General features: G+C 40.9%; 1 protein-coding gene across 1 annotated transcript in view; it reads right to left on the bottom strand.

Moving 5' to 3' along the window:
- The window catches only part of PDIA5 (protein disulfide isomerase family A member 5), a 185,858-nt gene that overhangs the window by 34,668 nt on the left and 135,598 nt on the right, over positions 1 to 15,592 (bottom strand). The window contains exons 12-13 of the mRNA XM_069064939.1: positions 3,716 to 3,786; positions 2,865 to 3,028 (exon numbers count right to left, since the gene is read on the bottom strand). Coding sequence (XP_068921040.1) covers positions 2,865 to 3,028; positions 3,716 to 3,786 — 235 coding nt within the window. The remainder of the gene's footprint in view (positions 1 to 2,864; positions 3,029 to 3,715; positions 3,787 to 15,592) is intronic.

The raw sequence follows: 15,592 nt of genomic DNA, 5'->3' as shown, positions 1-15,592 counted from the left end.
AAACTCTAAGGAAGTCAACTAATTGACATAAATGAATGGCAGAGAACAAAATCTCAGGACTGTGGTTATGAACGCCCACCCCCCCTTATTTGCATGGTACTATAAAAATTCTCCTTGAGGATTGCACCATATTTCTTAATGATGGCCTGCTTTGCATAAGCAAAGACAAAAGGATATGCCAAATCATCTGCAACAAGCTATGCCTGATGATCCTCTTAATAAGCTACTGGCTCTAGAGAAGGGGGAGGTGATAGAAGGGAGGGCAGATTGGGGGAAGGGTTAATCAGAATGCACACCTTCTTGGGGTGGGGGGGAGGGGAGAGATGGGGAGAAAATTTGGAACTCAAAATCTTGTAGAAGGGAATGTTGAAAACTAAAAATAAATTTATTAATTAATAAAAAAATAAGCTACTGACTCAAAGGAGAATTTGTCAGTTGCTATGAACCCTTTTCAGGTGTGTGACTTTTGCTATTTCTTTACTTTCTGCTTCCTTCTATACTTGCACACTTATGAATTCTATTTCCTGCGATAATTTGATCCTTCCTCCCTTGCACAGTAGTGTGTGGCTTCTGCCAGTGCACACTAGCTGTCAATCACCCAGGTTATCTGCTTGAAGGAACACATCAGGGAAGCACCATTGCCATGAAAGACTTCAGACCACTTCCTCTCACCCTCAGCAGGCCAGTAGGAAGGGATGCTCTTAGAACAATTAATTATTTAATCCAGAAGCACTTATTAAGTTCCAGGGTGCCAGGCACTTTGCTAGTACACAAAGACAAAAATGAAAGTCCCTGATTTGTCAGAAACCAACTGGGTGATTAGAAGTAAAGAGTCTGAGAGGAACCTTTCTCAGAAACACAGCTTCCATTGTTTGTCCCCAAGTTCTTTAGAGGTCCGAGAGAAAAACACAGAAAACACACTTCTTTCCCAATCTCTTCTTTCTCTAATCCTGATTACCACCCCTTCCTCCTCACTCATGGTTGCTCTGTCTGCAACTGGGATTCCCTACCCACAATTACTTAAAGTTGTATTTCTAGACATCTTCAAAGCATTTCTTCTCTTTACCGTGCACAAGGTCACCAAACTTCATTTACAATACCACAACTATGTGGTATTCATTCCCCACATGCATGATCGAGAAGATACTCTGTGCATGTACAAATTGGAAAGAATTAATTGTGTAATCTTGGGCAAGTTATTCAGTATCTTTGGGTCTCAGTTTCTCTATATATGAAAGGGAGAAAAATATCTTTTACTTTCTGCTTCATAGGCACCCTGAGAATAAAAATGAGGCAATACATCTGAGAGCACTTTAGGGGGAAACAAAGCACTTGGCAAATGTTGTGTATCATTAACTGTATATAGATCTTTTCATGCACAGTCATACAAATACAAAGTAATGACTGTAGAATGAACTTAGAAGAGGAAGGAGATCTCTCTCTCTCTCTCTCTCTCCAGATCATATATACCACCAAGGAACTTACTATTATGCCTATGATGAACTCTTACTTTTACTTATGTGCTGACTAAACAGAAAGCCAAATATTACACACTGGTCTTAATTTATCTTTATCATCTCTGTTATCCTCTGTTCTGTTATCTCTTAATGAGATACCAACTGGCCACACAGCGGAGTCAAAGGGAAAGGCCTGACTAAACAGCTTGCTTAATGCAACGCTAGCCCCAGACACAACTTCCTGCAAGGCCCAAATAGAAGTTCTGGGATCTGAAATAAAAAGGCCACCCAGCTCTCACGAACCTGTGGCCTAGAATGTATTGCTGTGGTTATCCTGGTGCCAAGGCTGAGAGAAGGCAGAGGTAGAAGCTGATGGGAAGGAAACGTCCTTTGAAGTGGTTTACAGCTTACACAATGCTTTGGAGCTTATCAGGCCACTCTCCTCTTGCAGAAAGCCTTTCCTAATTAAACCCATCTGATATTTACGGCTACTTGACTCAACCCTGAGTACATACATACTCAGTTTGCCTTCTACACAGGTTTCTGTGTTGTTTTGTGAGGACCCTTGGGATCTTTTCCCCTCAATATCTTTCTAATCTAGTCCATGAGAAAGCAGAGTCACTGATGCCAAGGACAATGCAGTCTCACATTAAGAGCTTTCCATAGGGAGAAACCATGTTTCCTCTTCCTTCTATACTTACCAATGTCATATGTTTTTGGGAGAAAAGGAGCAGGCTGAATGATTATGGACTTTGCTGACTTTGGACCTCAATAATGCCAACAGTACTCTACCCATTCCTGCCTTCAATCTCCCTGCCAGTACATCTATATATATGGCATAATTATTCCCTGGGAAATTGTGGAAACAGGCCTTAGAGAATTACAGACCCTAAAATTCTTAGATAAGAAAAAGAAGTCTGGCAATAGCATCAGGGTCTCTGATTATTTCTATACTTCTCTTTTGTCCTAGGCTCCTTAGAATTCACATTTTAAACTCTGGGTCCTGTCACTCAGATCTGTTTTGTTACCATGGGCCAATCAGCACACTGACTCTTCTATTTCAAACACCTCATATTCCTACCTTTATTCAGAGAGAGAAAAAATGCAGTAAAGAAATGTAACTTGGGGCTTAGGAGATTAAATGAAAGGATCCTTTGGGAAAAACATGCAAGCACTTTACTAAGATTTTGAAAATCTCATCCAAAGGGGAAAAGAGTTAACTCAATGGATTAGGAAGCATTATCAACAAACTATATGACTTTTGAATTCTGGAATTAAAATCTATCTTAGATGAAGAGGGCCCTGAGTGAAGAAATGGGGCTCTATGATATATTTCTTCCCCCTAGGGCAATCACCAGTGCCTAAGTGCCAGAAATCTGGATATAATCACAATATCACAAAACTTACTTCTGCATCCACTCAATAATCTTCTTCTTTGTTCTAAGCTGTGGCAAGGTATACTTTTCTTCTCCATCTTTAAAATACTTCAGTGTAGGGAACCCTGAGATCTGATAGCGTTCTGCAGTAGCCTTGTTGACAGTGGCATCAATGGCTGCAAGGACACCTGGACTCTGGAACAGGGAAAGAGAAAACTGTGGGTCAAAGTATCAGGCACAGAGCTGCTAAGATGACAGATGAATCTCCCCCCAGCAACATATAGCCAGTGCATGGACACCTCTCTGGAGACTCGCCTGTCAGTCAGACACCCATACACCACTGAAAGCAGGAATATGTCACCTCATTGTCCCCATCCACTTCTAAATATGATACCCAGATGAAACTTTTAAACCCACTCTACTAAAAGAGGATGGAATCTTGTCCCCAAGCCTGAAGGCCATAGGGGCCAAAAGAAGGCCTCTTGAGATTTAAATTCCAGGACCAAGGAAAGTCAGGCATCCAGAAGAATAAGGGGACAATTTTGTCACTATCTTTCCAGTTCAACAGAATGTTTGTTCTTCACTTTGCCAAGGGACCACGCAGGGCTAACAAGAATGTACTCTAGATGACGAGTAGTAAAAAAGATCAAGGTAATAGGAAAACAACTAAATAACCTGCCAAGGGAAGTTACTTTTATGATTCCACTTATTGCTGATTTCTCAAAGAAAAGGGTTATGGGGAGGGGAGAGAGGGGGAGAAAGAGAGAGGGAGAGAGACAGAAAGAGAGAGGGAGGGAGGGAGGGAGGGAGGGAAAGAGAGAGAGAGAGAGAGAGAGAGAGAGAGAGAGAGAGAGAGAGAGAGAGAGAGAGAAAGGCACTTACATCAGCTGCTCCATGGAGGGCCTCAGCTGCACTCTCAAACTCAGGCTTCATCTTCTTACAATGTCCACACCCTGTATAAAACATGGAGGTGGGACAGGTCCTGAGTCCTCAGCTCAAACCTTCCCTATTCCCATGACCTGCCCTAGACATAAAGTCAACCTTCCTGTTCCTGGAAATGGTGGCAAAGGAAGAAAGAAGGGAGTCCCAATACTAAAAAATAAGACCTGTCCAGGCCAAGTCTCAAGACTCTGTGATGGACTGAGTGAAAGTTCTTCTGTCCCTATAGGACTGAATGATACAGGAATTCTGTGACATTAGAGACTTAAAAGGTTTGGGGAAGAGAATTCATACAGCCCCCAAATAAAAGTCTAGTGGGGATGACCTGGCATTGTCTCGTACCTTGTCGCCCTATGGATATAGTCCTTTCTTCTGCCTTTGTGGCAGAATGTGTGATGACTCCCTACAAAAGGTGTAAAAAGTTTTCACAGTCCACTAATAAAGACATTGCTCAAGCAGTGGTGATATCTCTTATATGAGGTTAATTCTTCGCTTCGTCCTGGGTTTCTCCGTTGATGTCCCATGGTGGACAATCAATCAAGCATATGGGTCTTACACTATGAACTTACTTTGGAGTTGACCTTTAAAAAAGAGCCAAGAGCAGAAGACCTTGGAGGTTGTAGGAGAGAAACCAGCTGGACACAGGCATTGTTCCTTGGAAGGAAGCCTGTATGTCCTCGTGGTCCCTTCTAGGGAGCGAGTGCAACACAGGAGCTCCTGGACCATGCCTCCAGCACCCAGACATTGGAGTTTCTGGACCAGCTGGGAACTGGGACACAGCAAGCACAGAGCCATAAGGACGAGTAAAATCCAAACCTTGCCCTTTGCTGTTACTGTAAGATACACAGACTGTGCAGGTTCAGGGAGGGAAGCTGACTCACTAGAGATCCAAATTCCCTTAAAGGGAGATCTCAACCCAGGGGAACACATAATCTAAATCTAAATCTGTACAGGTCTTTGGGGTGGTGGTACCCACTGGAGAGGAAAAGTTTTCTGAAATGTTTTATGTTTACTCTAGTGTAAGTCCTTTGCATTTTTTGGTTAGGGTAAATAAAGCCTGCCCTACTTTTAATATTTTGTTAACCTGAATGATTCCATAGGAGCCATGGGCCCTTTTCCTTATTTTTGTTGAGACCCAAACATGCTCTAAATTTTGATGTTCTCAGGAAAAACACTGGATGGGGGCAAGAGACGGAACTACTGAAAAGTCCCAAAGACCATCTTTATAAACTCAGACCTTTGGTTTGGGGCAAGAAAATACATATTCACACCTAAAATGTCTACACAGGGGTATGGAATCTAGAGTATGTAGAAAGGAGCATCTTACCAATTCCAAAGATATTGTACTTTGCCTTTCTACTATATATGAGAGTGGTCAGAAATCATGAATGAACATTTAACGTGTTATATATACTGCTCCGTGGCAAAGATCTGTGAATTGCTTTTATTTTGATAATGAGTGCTTTATTGTTGTTTAGCCGGTAGAGCTGAAATAAGGTGTCAGAGCAAGGGAAGGGCTGTGAGGCACATAGGCTGCTTGCTATACTTACAATATGGAAAGTTGATGATATGGAAAGTTCAGAAAGTAAGTCACTATGCTTAGGACAAAGTTTGCTACCCTGTAAGATTTGATATTTCCTTGACACGATGAGGACCCTACATTCATTTCTCTTTGTCTTTGTCTCTTTGTCTCTCCCTCTTTCTCTCTCTCAACAGAAGTTAAGTGACTCACCCAAGGTCATGCAGCTAGTAAGTATATTAAGGCTAGATCTGAACTCAGCAGTTTGGTGGTGAAGTAGAGTGCCAGACCTAGAATCAGGAAGACTCATCTTCATGAGTTAAAAATCTGGCCTCAGACACTTACTAGCTGTGTGATCCTGGGTAAGTCCCTTAACCCTGTTTGCCTTAGGAAGGAAATGGCAAAACACTCCAGTATCTTTGCCAAGAAAACCCCAAATAGGGTCACAAAAAGTAGGACATGACTAACACAACTAACAACAACTGAACACAACACAAGTGAACAACAACAACTTCCAGGCCCACTGTGCTATTTAGCTGTCTCAGACCTTACATTGCTGAGAAGTAATTTATTAGGGTTCATTAAAACAAAACAAAAAATCCCCCATATGCCAAGATTAACCCACTAAAAACAGAACACAACACACCACACACACACACACACACACACACACACACCCTCAATCATAAAAACTTCTTTCTTGGTCTTTTCTGAACATTTGACTTTGATTTAAAGACCACTGCCTCCCTTTTCTCTAATATATCCATTTCCTTCTCAACACTGAATGACAACTCATTTTCAGTTTCTCAAATCCTGAGCAGGGACTCCTACAGGAGTGCTTTCCTGATCCCACAATTATCAGCAATCTCCCAGACAAACTGTTCTGTACATATTTTGTGTTAATTTATCTGCATATATGTTGTTTGGCCCCAGTGGAATAGAGATACCTCTTTGGTCTTCCTACCCATCAAGGGAGGCAGAGGATGTGCTTAATGAGGTACAGGTGAGTGGAACTGCCTCCTTCCTGTCCCACCTTGGGTCTATGAGACTTTTCCCATTTCCTCTCTATGACAAGCCCTGCTCTGCCTACACTGTAGTGTTAAATGGAGATAATGGATATGGAAAAGAATTAAAAGCTATTAATAGCTCTTAGACCTCATCCCCACCTTAATTCGCCTTCCTTGGTAACATGATAGTTCAATGGCAACAAGGTTATCCAAGGAGTCTCACCCTCACCAAGGACAAAATATTTCTAACATGAGGAAATCGGGAAGCCAAGTGAATTGCCCAGTTTCTAAGGGTTCATTATTAAATTCCTCCTACTGACAAACCAGTGGGGCAGAAATCTTTAGGGTATCAAAAATTCATCAACAATCTTCAGACACTGGTACCCAGCCAAGGCTGGCACAGATGGAAACAAACCCTCAGGGGTTTCCTGAATTCCTGGCAGCATCAAAACAATGCCTCTTTCCAAGTAGGGCCTGGCAATCAACACCAAGGGTGTAACTTGTGAAATGGACACCAGAACCAGTGTGGGAGGGGAAGAAGCCAAGCTACTGGAAAGCAAGGTGTCTGCTCCAGGGGAAAGCTTGGGTCAGACATTATAGAGATCCCAGTCTCACAGAGACAAGGTACCTCAGGTGTATTTCATTATAATGGGGATAACAAGATTCTGCTCTCCATCACAGACTTTAATCAACAGAGGGCTATTACTGGGACAGGGTCACTGACTGGTATGACAAGACCTTCTTTCTGAAAAGGAAGCTGACTTGCCTCCAATCACATAACTAGTCCATAGAGATGGGATCTGAACCCCGGGATTTTTTTGCCTTTTTTTTGGAGGGCAGTTGGGGTTAAGTAACTTGCCCAAGCTTACACAGCTAGTTTTTCTGTGTGTGTTAAGTGTCTGAGGACAGATCTGAACCCAGGTCCTCCTGACTCCGGGACCGGCGCTTTACTCACTGCACCATCTAGCCACCCCTGAACCCTGGGATTTTATCTCTAAATGTAGTAACTGCCTCTTGGCAGGTTCCTGGTCTAAGAGGCTATGCAAAGATGTCCTGAAGTCTTTTAGGGAAAAAAGCACAGGCATGATACACATAGAGACAAGGACAGAACAAATTAGTGCTAATTAAAAACATCTGGAAAAGTTGGGGTGACCAGAGTGACCCAAGTTGGGCAGGCCTAAACTGGAAAGGCATCCTAGAAAAGGCATTTCAAGGACCTGCCATTTGCAGCAGAGACTGCTGGGGAAATACATACCTTTGTTCTAGAAGATTCAGGAAAACTGATCACACTAAATAAGCATGTCTGAAGGATTGTCTAGAACCACATAAGCCCATGATAAGCATTGCAGCAGCTCTGACAGAGCAGAGTAGGGTTGGAAACCAGTTCATCTATTTTACACCTCCCTGTACTTCCCCTAGCTACCTCTCTCTGTCATGACTTTCCAGGGATGGCACATGAATATTAAATATTAGGCAGAAATGGTTGGTTTCAGACAAGGACTTGGGTTCCCCTGCTACCCTACACCATTCAATCAGAGGGCTCATAAGATCATAGTTATGGGTCTAGGGCTGGAGACAACTTTAGAGGTAACCAAGTCCAATCCTTTCATTTTCTAGATGGGGAAACCAAGGTCCAAAGTGATATAAGTTGTAGAGCTGGGATCAAAACCCAGATCCCATGACTCCAATGTTAATGCTCTTCCCACTATATATTAAAGGGGAAGGGAAAGGTATATAGCTTTCAAAATCATTAGCTAGGGTACAAAAAGGTCATCTCTACTATTCTGAAAGTGAAAAAAAAAAAAGAAAATCCTGCCTCTAATGGATGACAAAATTGCCTCCAGCATATTCCTAAATATATCTGGTGCCCTAACAAGTGCAGGAGGGAAAACTCAGGAAAAGAGAAAAAAGGACTAGAAGAGGATCTATATGGAATGAAGAAGATTCCAGAAGGCATTTACCTTACAAAAGGACAAGATGACATTTTATGGATGGAACAAATACCACAGGGTAAATCCAGGTGACAGTCTATTTGAAGCTACTAAGAGCATAATTTCCTAGAAACAAACATTTATCTCTGCATAGTAGGTAGCTCCCAATTTACAGACAGGGTGTATTCCAAAAGTTTGTAAAATAGGTTATTTGGAGCCTGGAATGAATTTTCTTTGGTTTAGGTCCCCACATGAGACTACCCAAAGTATACCGAGTATTAATAGTGCTGTTTCAACTTACTCAAATGCTATTTCTCTGGGAAAATGCATTCTGGGTTCAACTCTGGACACCAGGGATATGTTTCCCACTGCTGGCAGCAGTATCAGGGAACCTCAGGGCAAGAATAAGAATGAATGAAAAAACATTTGTTGGGTGCTTTTACCATATACTAAGATTCAAAAAATACTAAGGACCAGTAAAACAGCAGACTATTTGAATTGGAAGGGACCTCGGAAGTTATTAATTTATTATATTTTTTAGAAGTTATTAATTTCTTAACTCTTTACATCACCATACCTGCATTTGAAAAGTTACATCTTTATGCTTTCATATATGATATAGTGGAAAGAATGCTAGGTTTAGCATTAATATAAGAGGAACTGAGTTCAAATCCTCACTCTGATATTTAGTAGCTGTGTGACTGTAAGCAAGTCACTTCTATGTCTCAGTTTTCTCATCTGTAAAAAAGAGACAATGATTCTTATACTACCCAAGTCAAAGAGTTGGGAAGAAAGCACTTCCCCCAGGAAAGGTTTTAAAATGCTGTGTATAAATGTGAGCTATTATTAGTACTTAATCTGGTCTCCTACTTTCCTTATTCTTAGGAAAGGTATTCATAAGTAAAAAGTTGCCTATTTAGAATAAAGGAATCTTTATTGGTAGTTTTCTAAATCGAAATAGAATCAGATTCCACCATTTTCCTTAAATAAGTTTTAAAGTATCCATAAGAGAACAGATAGGCTAGGTTAAAAGGCTCCACCATGATTAATGGTTAGTGGTTACTCTGAGACAGACAGAAGTTAGTGAGTCAATACTAAACTCAGATAGGAGACAAAAGAATCTTTCTTGCTTTAAGAAAACTATAGAAAGGGGGACTCCACAGCCTCCCTGTTACCCATGTATGCAGGACACCATGAGGAATGAGTGGCAAACAAAGTCCTTGGTGTCAGCTGGTTTTGAGAAAATCTAATAATATACAGCAACTGCCAACATCAACTTGATATATGAAATAAAAGAATTAAACTGTGTGGTCAAAGTTTGATTCAAGTGCTTCCTATGGAGATTTGACTGCGTAAGGGGAAGAGAATGCCTGGCAAGAGGGAGTTCTGCCCAATTTTCTCTTTCCAAGACACGGTATGAATGGGTACTTGACCAGCTCTTCTTTGGCAGGCCAGTTAAATGCAGCACTCAGTCAGGGTGGAGAGAGAAACAATGAGGGACTAGCTGTTCTCATCATGGGGCATCTGCTACTTAAAAAATTTTTTTTTAAATTTAAAGGCATATCTTATTGTCTACTTGAAATTTCCAGTTGGAAGCCTTGCTGTTACCTTAAACTCTACATCTAAAACTAAACTCATTAGTGTCTCCTCCAACGTTTGCTCCCTCTTCAGCTTCCCTTCTTTTGTTCATCATTTTTCTAGTTATCCTGTCTCAGAAGCTTTTCCTTTGTTCCCAATAGCCAGTCACCAAAACCGTAATGACTTGTTCCTTCAAAATGTCTCACACTTATGCTTTCCTTTTCACTCTTATTTCAGCTACCTGAATTTTTGCCCTTATGCCTAGAGTACTGTAAAATTGTCCTAATTGATCTCCCCTTTATAAGCTGAATCTGGAATCAGAAGGCATGGATGTGAATCCTTTCTCTAAGACTATCAGTGTGACTGTACTAAGTCTCAGCTTCTCCGGGTCTCGCCTTCTTCATTTATAGAATGAGGCCTGGACTAGATGACACCTGTTTTCCCTCTAAGCGCTAAAGTTATGATCTTAAAGACTGCTCCCAAATCAATCTTCCTTTATCACTTCCTTGCATAGAAATCTTCAACCTCATTTCCTCCAAGATAAAGCCTGTTATTCCTTAGCTTGCCATTCAAGGCTCTCCATATTTTGAATGCAGTCTCATTTTCTTGTCTTGTCTACCAATACACTCCTAGAGAAATCTGAAGCTTAAACAACATTGGTCTATTATGTTTTCTAAATACATCATACTTGCTGCCTGAGCTCACACAGTTTTCATGGATTTGGAATGCCTCCTCCACTTCTTTCCGACTATCTGAATCCTATCAATCAATTAATCATACAAGTGCCTATTATAAGTCAATCATCATGCTGGCTGCTGGGGAGACAAAGAATGAAACAATTCCTCTGCCATCTTTCAAGGCCCAGCTCAAATTCCACCTATTTCATGTAGCAATTCCCAGAGCATTACAGAGCTGGGGACCTCTTGCTCCTCAATTCTTGGAACTCATTCTTTCATGCTTCATTTAGCAGGTAATCACAAACTTGCCTTGTGACTGTCCTTGCATTTTTGACTTCTATTATTTAACTTTTCATGTGGGTAGGTCTTGTCCTTGCCTCCCAACAGACTGTGGACTCTTTGAGGGCAAGGACTATTTTGTATATGTTTTCATAAACCTCATTATGGTACCCAAATACTTGCTGGCTTAAAGTTTTTGATTTAAGTGACAGAGAAGTCAGTTACTACATTTGTATATTCTCCTGGCTCCTGCCTCCCTTTACCCACAGTGCTCAAGAAAATGTGCATAGGAATATTACCAAAGTCTTAGATTATCTCAGTTTCCTTTTCTCTAATTTAGAAGTTACCCCAAATCATCTTGAGTCTGACTCTTTCCAGATGTCAATTTTTTTTGTTTTGCTTCCAAGAATCAGTCCCCAGTATTTTGAACAAAAGAAATGATAGCTGATCTATAAACTTCTGCAAACAGTTTTCAAAGAATGAATGAGACGTCAATGAAGATGCTGACCCAGAGCTGGCAAGAGACAAAGCTAATGGTCTCTTTTCTTCCTCCCTATAGTGTGCTGGTCTTGGGGAGGGGGGGATGACAACATATTATAATCTTAGCACCAAAAATTAATGCACTGTTAGTAGAGCTATGAGGTAAATCATTCTGGAAAGCAAGGAACTATGTCTATAAAGGTATTAAACTCAGCATCCTCTTTGACCCAGCATTACCTTTGGTCTACATCTGCAAAAAATAAAAGAAAGAGGAAAAAAACCTACATGTACAAAAATATGTAATGGCATTCTTTTTGAAGTAGTAAAGAATTTTAAACTATAAGGGTGCTCATCAATTGGGAAAAGGCTGAACAAATTATGGTATGTTAATGTAATGGAATATTATGCTACAAGAAATTATAAAAGGGACAACTTCAGGAAAACCTTGCAGTGAAATGAGCAGTTAAGTAAGCAGAAGCAGGAGAAAATTTATATAAAAACAACACTACAGAGAAAAAATAACTTTGAAGGATTTAAGATGTGTGTGATGAAATGTGTCTGATGAAATGGCCAACCACAATTCCAGAGTACTGATAAGGAAGAATGCTGCCCATCACTGGAGAGAGGTGAATGAAGGATCCCTTTATAGGACATGGCCAACAGGTGAGTTTGTTTTTCTTGACTGTGTATATCTGTTGTAAGGTTTTTTTTTTTTTTGTTCTCCAATAGGAGGGGGTAAGAGAGTGGCAACCCCTTGCCCCCATAACAAAATATGTAGAGAACAGAAGAAAGGTCATAAGGAATCACAGACAAGCAGGGCAGTTTTGAAAGTTACATGTGGAATATATTCTTAAGGAAAAAAGCAAATTCTACAGCATATATTTGTAGTTTCCCATGCTATCCTTTACAATTCTACAATATATAAAAGACTTATCTTATTTTGAGTTTAAATCTGAATAAAAAATGAATTAAAAAAAGCCTACTGCAAATATGGCTACATGGGGCACTGGCCTTTGGGAATTTCATGTCCCTAAACGCTGTGGGATATACAGCTATGAAGCATTACATATGGGGAGAGGGGAACCCACTTCTCTAATGCTTTTTAATGCCCTAGTTATTATGATTTGATAGGCCATTAAGTTTTATTGTCAAGCTTCCTTGTTGGGGGTTTTATAATCTGCCTACATGCTTCTCTCACTCTTACTTTCCTGACCCAGCACAGAACCTTGAATCAATTCCTTTAATACACTCCTCCCTTTTGCTGTAGGAATGACAACCTCTTACCTAGTCCCAGGTTCTTCAGTTCCTTTGGATTCAATAAATTGCAATTAGCTGTCAGGACTTAATGAGTACCTATTATGTTGGGTTCCAGAACTTCATGAAGTTCTTACTGAATGGGGTTCTTTTTGAAGCCTGCATGGCTTCCTAGTTAGAGTGCTAGACTCAAAAGTCAGAAAGATCTGAGTTAAAGTTTTGACTTTCACACTTCTTGTTGTTGTCTGTCTTTAGTTCTAGAAGAGAACCATGACATCAGAGAGGTGATGCCAAGACATGCAAGTGAATTGGATTTAAGTGAGGGACGGCTGTGTGAGGTCACCAGCCTCACTTTCTCCTCCAGAGCCATCTGGGGCCAATGATAAGATCCAGATCAGGATGACTGGAGATGGCCCTTACTGGCTATGGGGCCAAGAGCAGATTACTTACTTCTCAGCCTGTTTTCTCATCTTCACAATGAGGGGACCACACTCCTGCAGACAGTCACTCAGGTTCACAAGCTTAGAGTCATACTTAACCTTTCTTCCTCTCTCACCTTGCCAACTCTCACCCCCTCCAACGAGCTGTCAAGTTTTATTTTGGATCTAGAATTAGCATCTCTTGCATCAATCCCCTTCTCTTCACTCACTTATCTTACTCTAAAATAGATCCTTATCACCTCTTGTCTGAATCACTGTGATAATCTCCTGCCCTCTCTCCTTCCAGCCTCTGCTCTCACAAACTAGCTTTCCTATTGCTCCTAAATTAATATTTATAAAACACAGATTTAATCAGCAGAGCCCAGAGTCATGTGGGTGGGAACTTCGGTTTCTTTTAGGAGATGGAGGCTGCAGCTACAGGTGGCCTGGTATTGAGGCCGAGACCAGAATGGGATAAACATATTACAAATGCACTGAAAGTACCACCCCCTTTCCCAAAATCATTATGGTCAAGTCAGGCTCATAACCCACACCAAGAAGATGTTCACCCAAGGTGCCTTACAAGTTTAAAGTTCTCTAGATACAAAGACACATTCCTGCCAATGATAAAGAAGGGGTCATTTCTTCACATACCTACTCTTCGCACCCCCTTCCCATTCCACTGCCAGACACATTCCTCCTGCTTGGCTAGGCTAATGGGGACTGGTATGAGATGGGTTGTCACCCCCCCCCCCCCCATCCCTACCCACAGTGCATTAGCTATTTTCTATGTACACTATAACACATGAATAAAACAGCAACTCTAGCTTTAAAATCAGTAATCAACACTACCATTCCTGGGATACGTCAATCATTTGTCCTGTGAGTTCAGCCATCATTTCCTTTGACTTCATTGAACTGAATACTCCTCGATGCCCACTATTTCCACTATGTGCTATACTTCCCTAATTAGAATGTAACTTCCTTGAGGGGAGGGAGTGTCTTGTCTTTGTATTATTCTCTAGTGCTTAGCACAATCCCTGGCATATAGTAAGCATTTAATAAATGCTTTTACACTCATTCATTCAACTGTATACAGTGGGAGTCAGTCTGATTCAGCTGTGCAAATTGGGATGGGAAGGGGGTACTGATTTTGAAATGGGGAAAAAAGAACTTGGTCTGATTCAACCAGGGAGAGCATCATAGTGGAGTTCTCCCAAGGAAGCCTGGCAGCTGTACACATAGTAAGGATTCCCTCAATACCCAACACCCCCTTCTCTCCACTACTCAATACATGGCCACATCTGCTGGCAAGCTTATTTACTGAATTTACAATTTCTCCTTTTCCACTGGTTCACTAGAAGGCAGAGGTGACCCTAGATTCTTGAAGGTTCTGTCAGAAACTTTCAGTGGGTCCATGGATACACAAGCTTCAGCTCCTTGGAGCCACATGTGAAAATTGGGTGATAGGTGGACAGCAAAGGTAGATAAGCAGCCCTGAACACCCTGATGGGATTATAATGGATCATATGGAGAAGACAGAATGATTTGACTTCTGTTTTTGCTTACAAGGTGAACAATCACTGACATGAGTAAGTGAGAACAAAAATGACTAATAAGAAAATTAAACCCAAGGTAAGCGAGGAGATGGTGGGAGAGCACTTAGCTGCTCTTACTGTGTTTAAGTCATAAGGTTTGGACAAACTATTATCTCGGTCCTGAAAGAATGTGCAGATCTGAGTACTGGGCTACTGGCTGTAATCTCTCAGAGAGAGCATACTGTCATGATTCTTCAAGAAAGGGAAGAGAACAGATTCTTTAAATCACACAGGATTGACTTTGAGTCCTGGCAAATTAAGAATATATTTAAAGGGATGACTTGTGGGCATTTAGAATGGGAAAGGATAACTAACAGCCTGTATGGCTTTGTCAATACCAGGTCAGGCCATTCTAATCTCTTTTCTTTTTGGCCAGGATTACTACTATACTGGTAGATTAGGGGGATGCTATAGATACTATTTGTTCAGATTTCAGCAAGCCATTTTTAAAAGTTTCTCATTCTATCTTTGTGGATAAGATGGTCTGTGATAGTTGGTTAATACAATTTGGTGGATTTTAAACTAGTTGGGCAAGGCCCAAATAATAGTCTCTATTGTATCAATGTCAACCTGAAGGGAGGTCTCCCCTGGAATGTCCCAGGGATATAATTTTGGCCCTGTTCTATTCAATATTTTTATCAATGACTTGGATGAAGACACAGATAGCAAGTTTATCAAATCTGCAGACAATGATGCTGGGAGGGATAGCTGACACACTGGATGTAATAATCAAGATCCAAAAAGAACCCGACAGGTTAGAATGATGGGACAAATCTAATAAGATGAATTTTTAAAAGCAATAAATGGAAAAGACTTAGGGGAGACAGGGGATGACCTGAGAACTGTCTTCAAGCATTTTGCAGGGCTTTATTTTGGAAGAAAGATTAAATTTGTCTTGTTTAGCTCCAGGGTAAAGAATTATAAGCATTGGGGAAGAACTTGCAGAGAAGAAAATCTGACTCAATGTAAAGGAAAACTTCCAAAGAATTCAAGCTGTCCAAAAGTGGAATGAGCTTTCATAGTGGGCCCCAAATTCCCTGTCACTGGTGGCCTCCAAGCAGAGGTCAAATGATCACTT

Source organism: Petaurus breviceps, unplaced genomic scaffold (assembly GCF_028583685.1).
Source record: "Petaurus breviceps papuanus isolate PSGF00001 unplaced genomic scaffold, PetGlider_PUasm1.0 90654, whole genome shotgun sequence".
NCBI lineage: Eukaryota > Metazoa > Chordata > Mammalia > Diprotodontia > Petauridae > Petaurus > Petaurus breviceps.
This window is presented reverse-complemented; position numbering and strand designations above follow the sequence as displayed.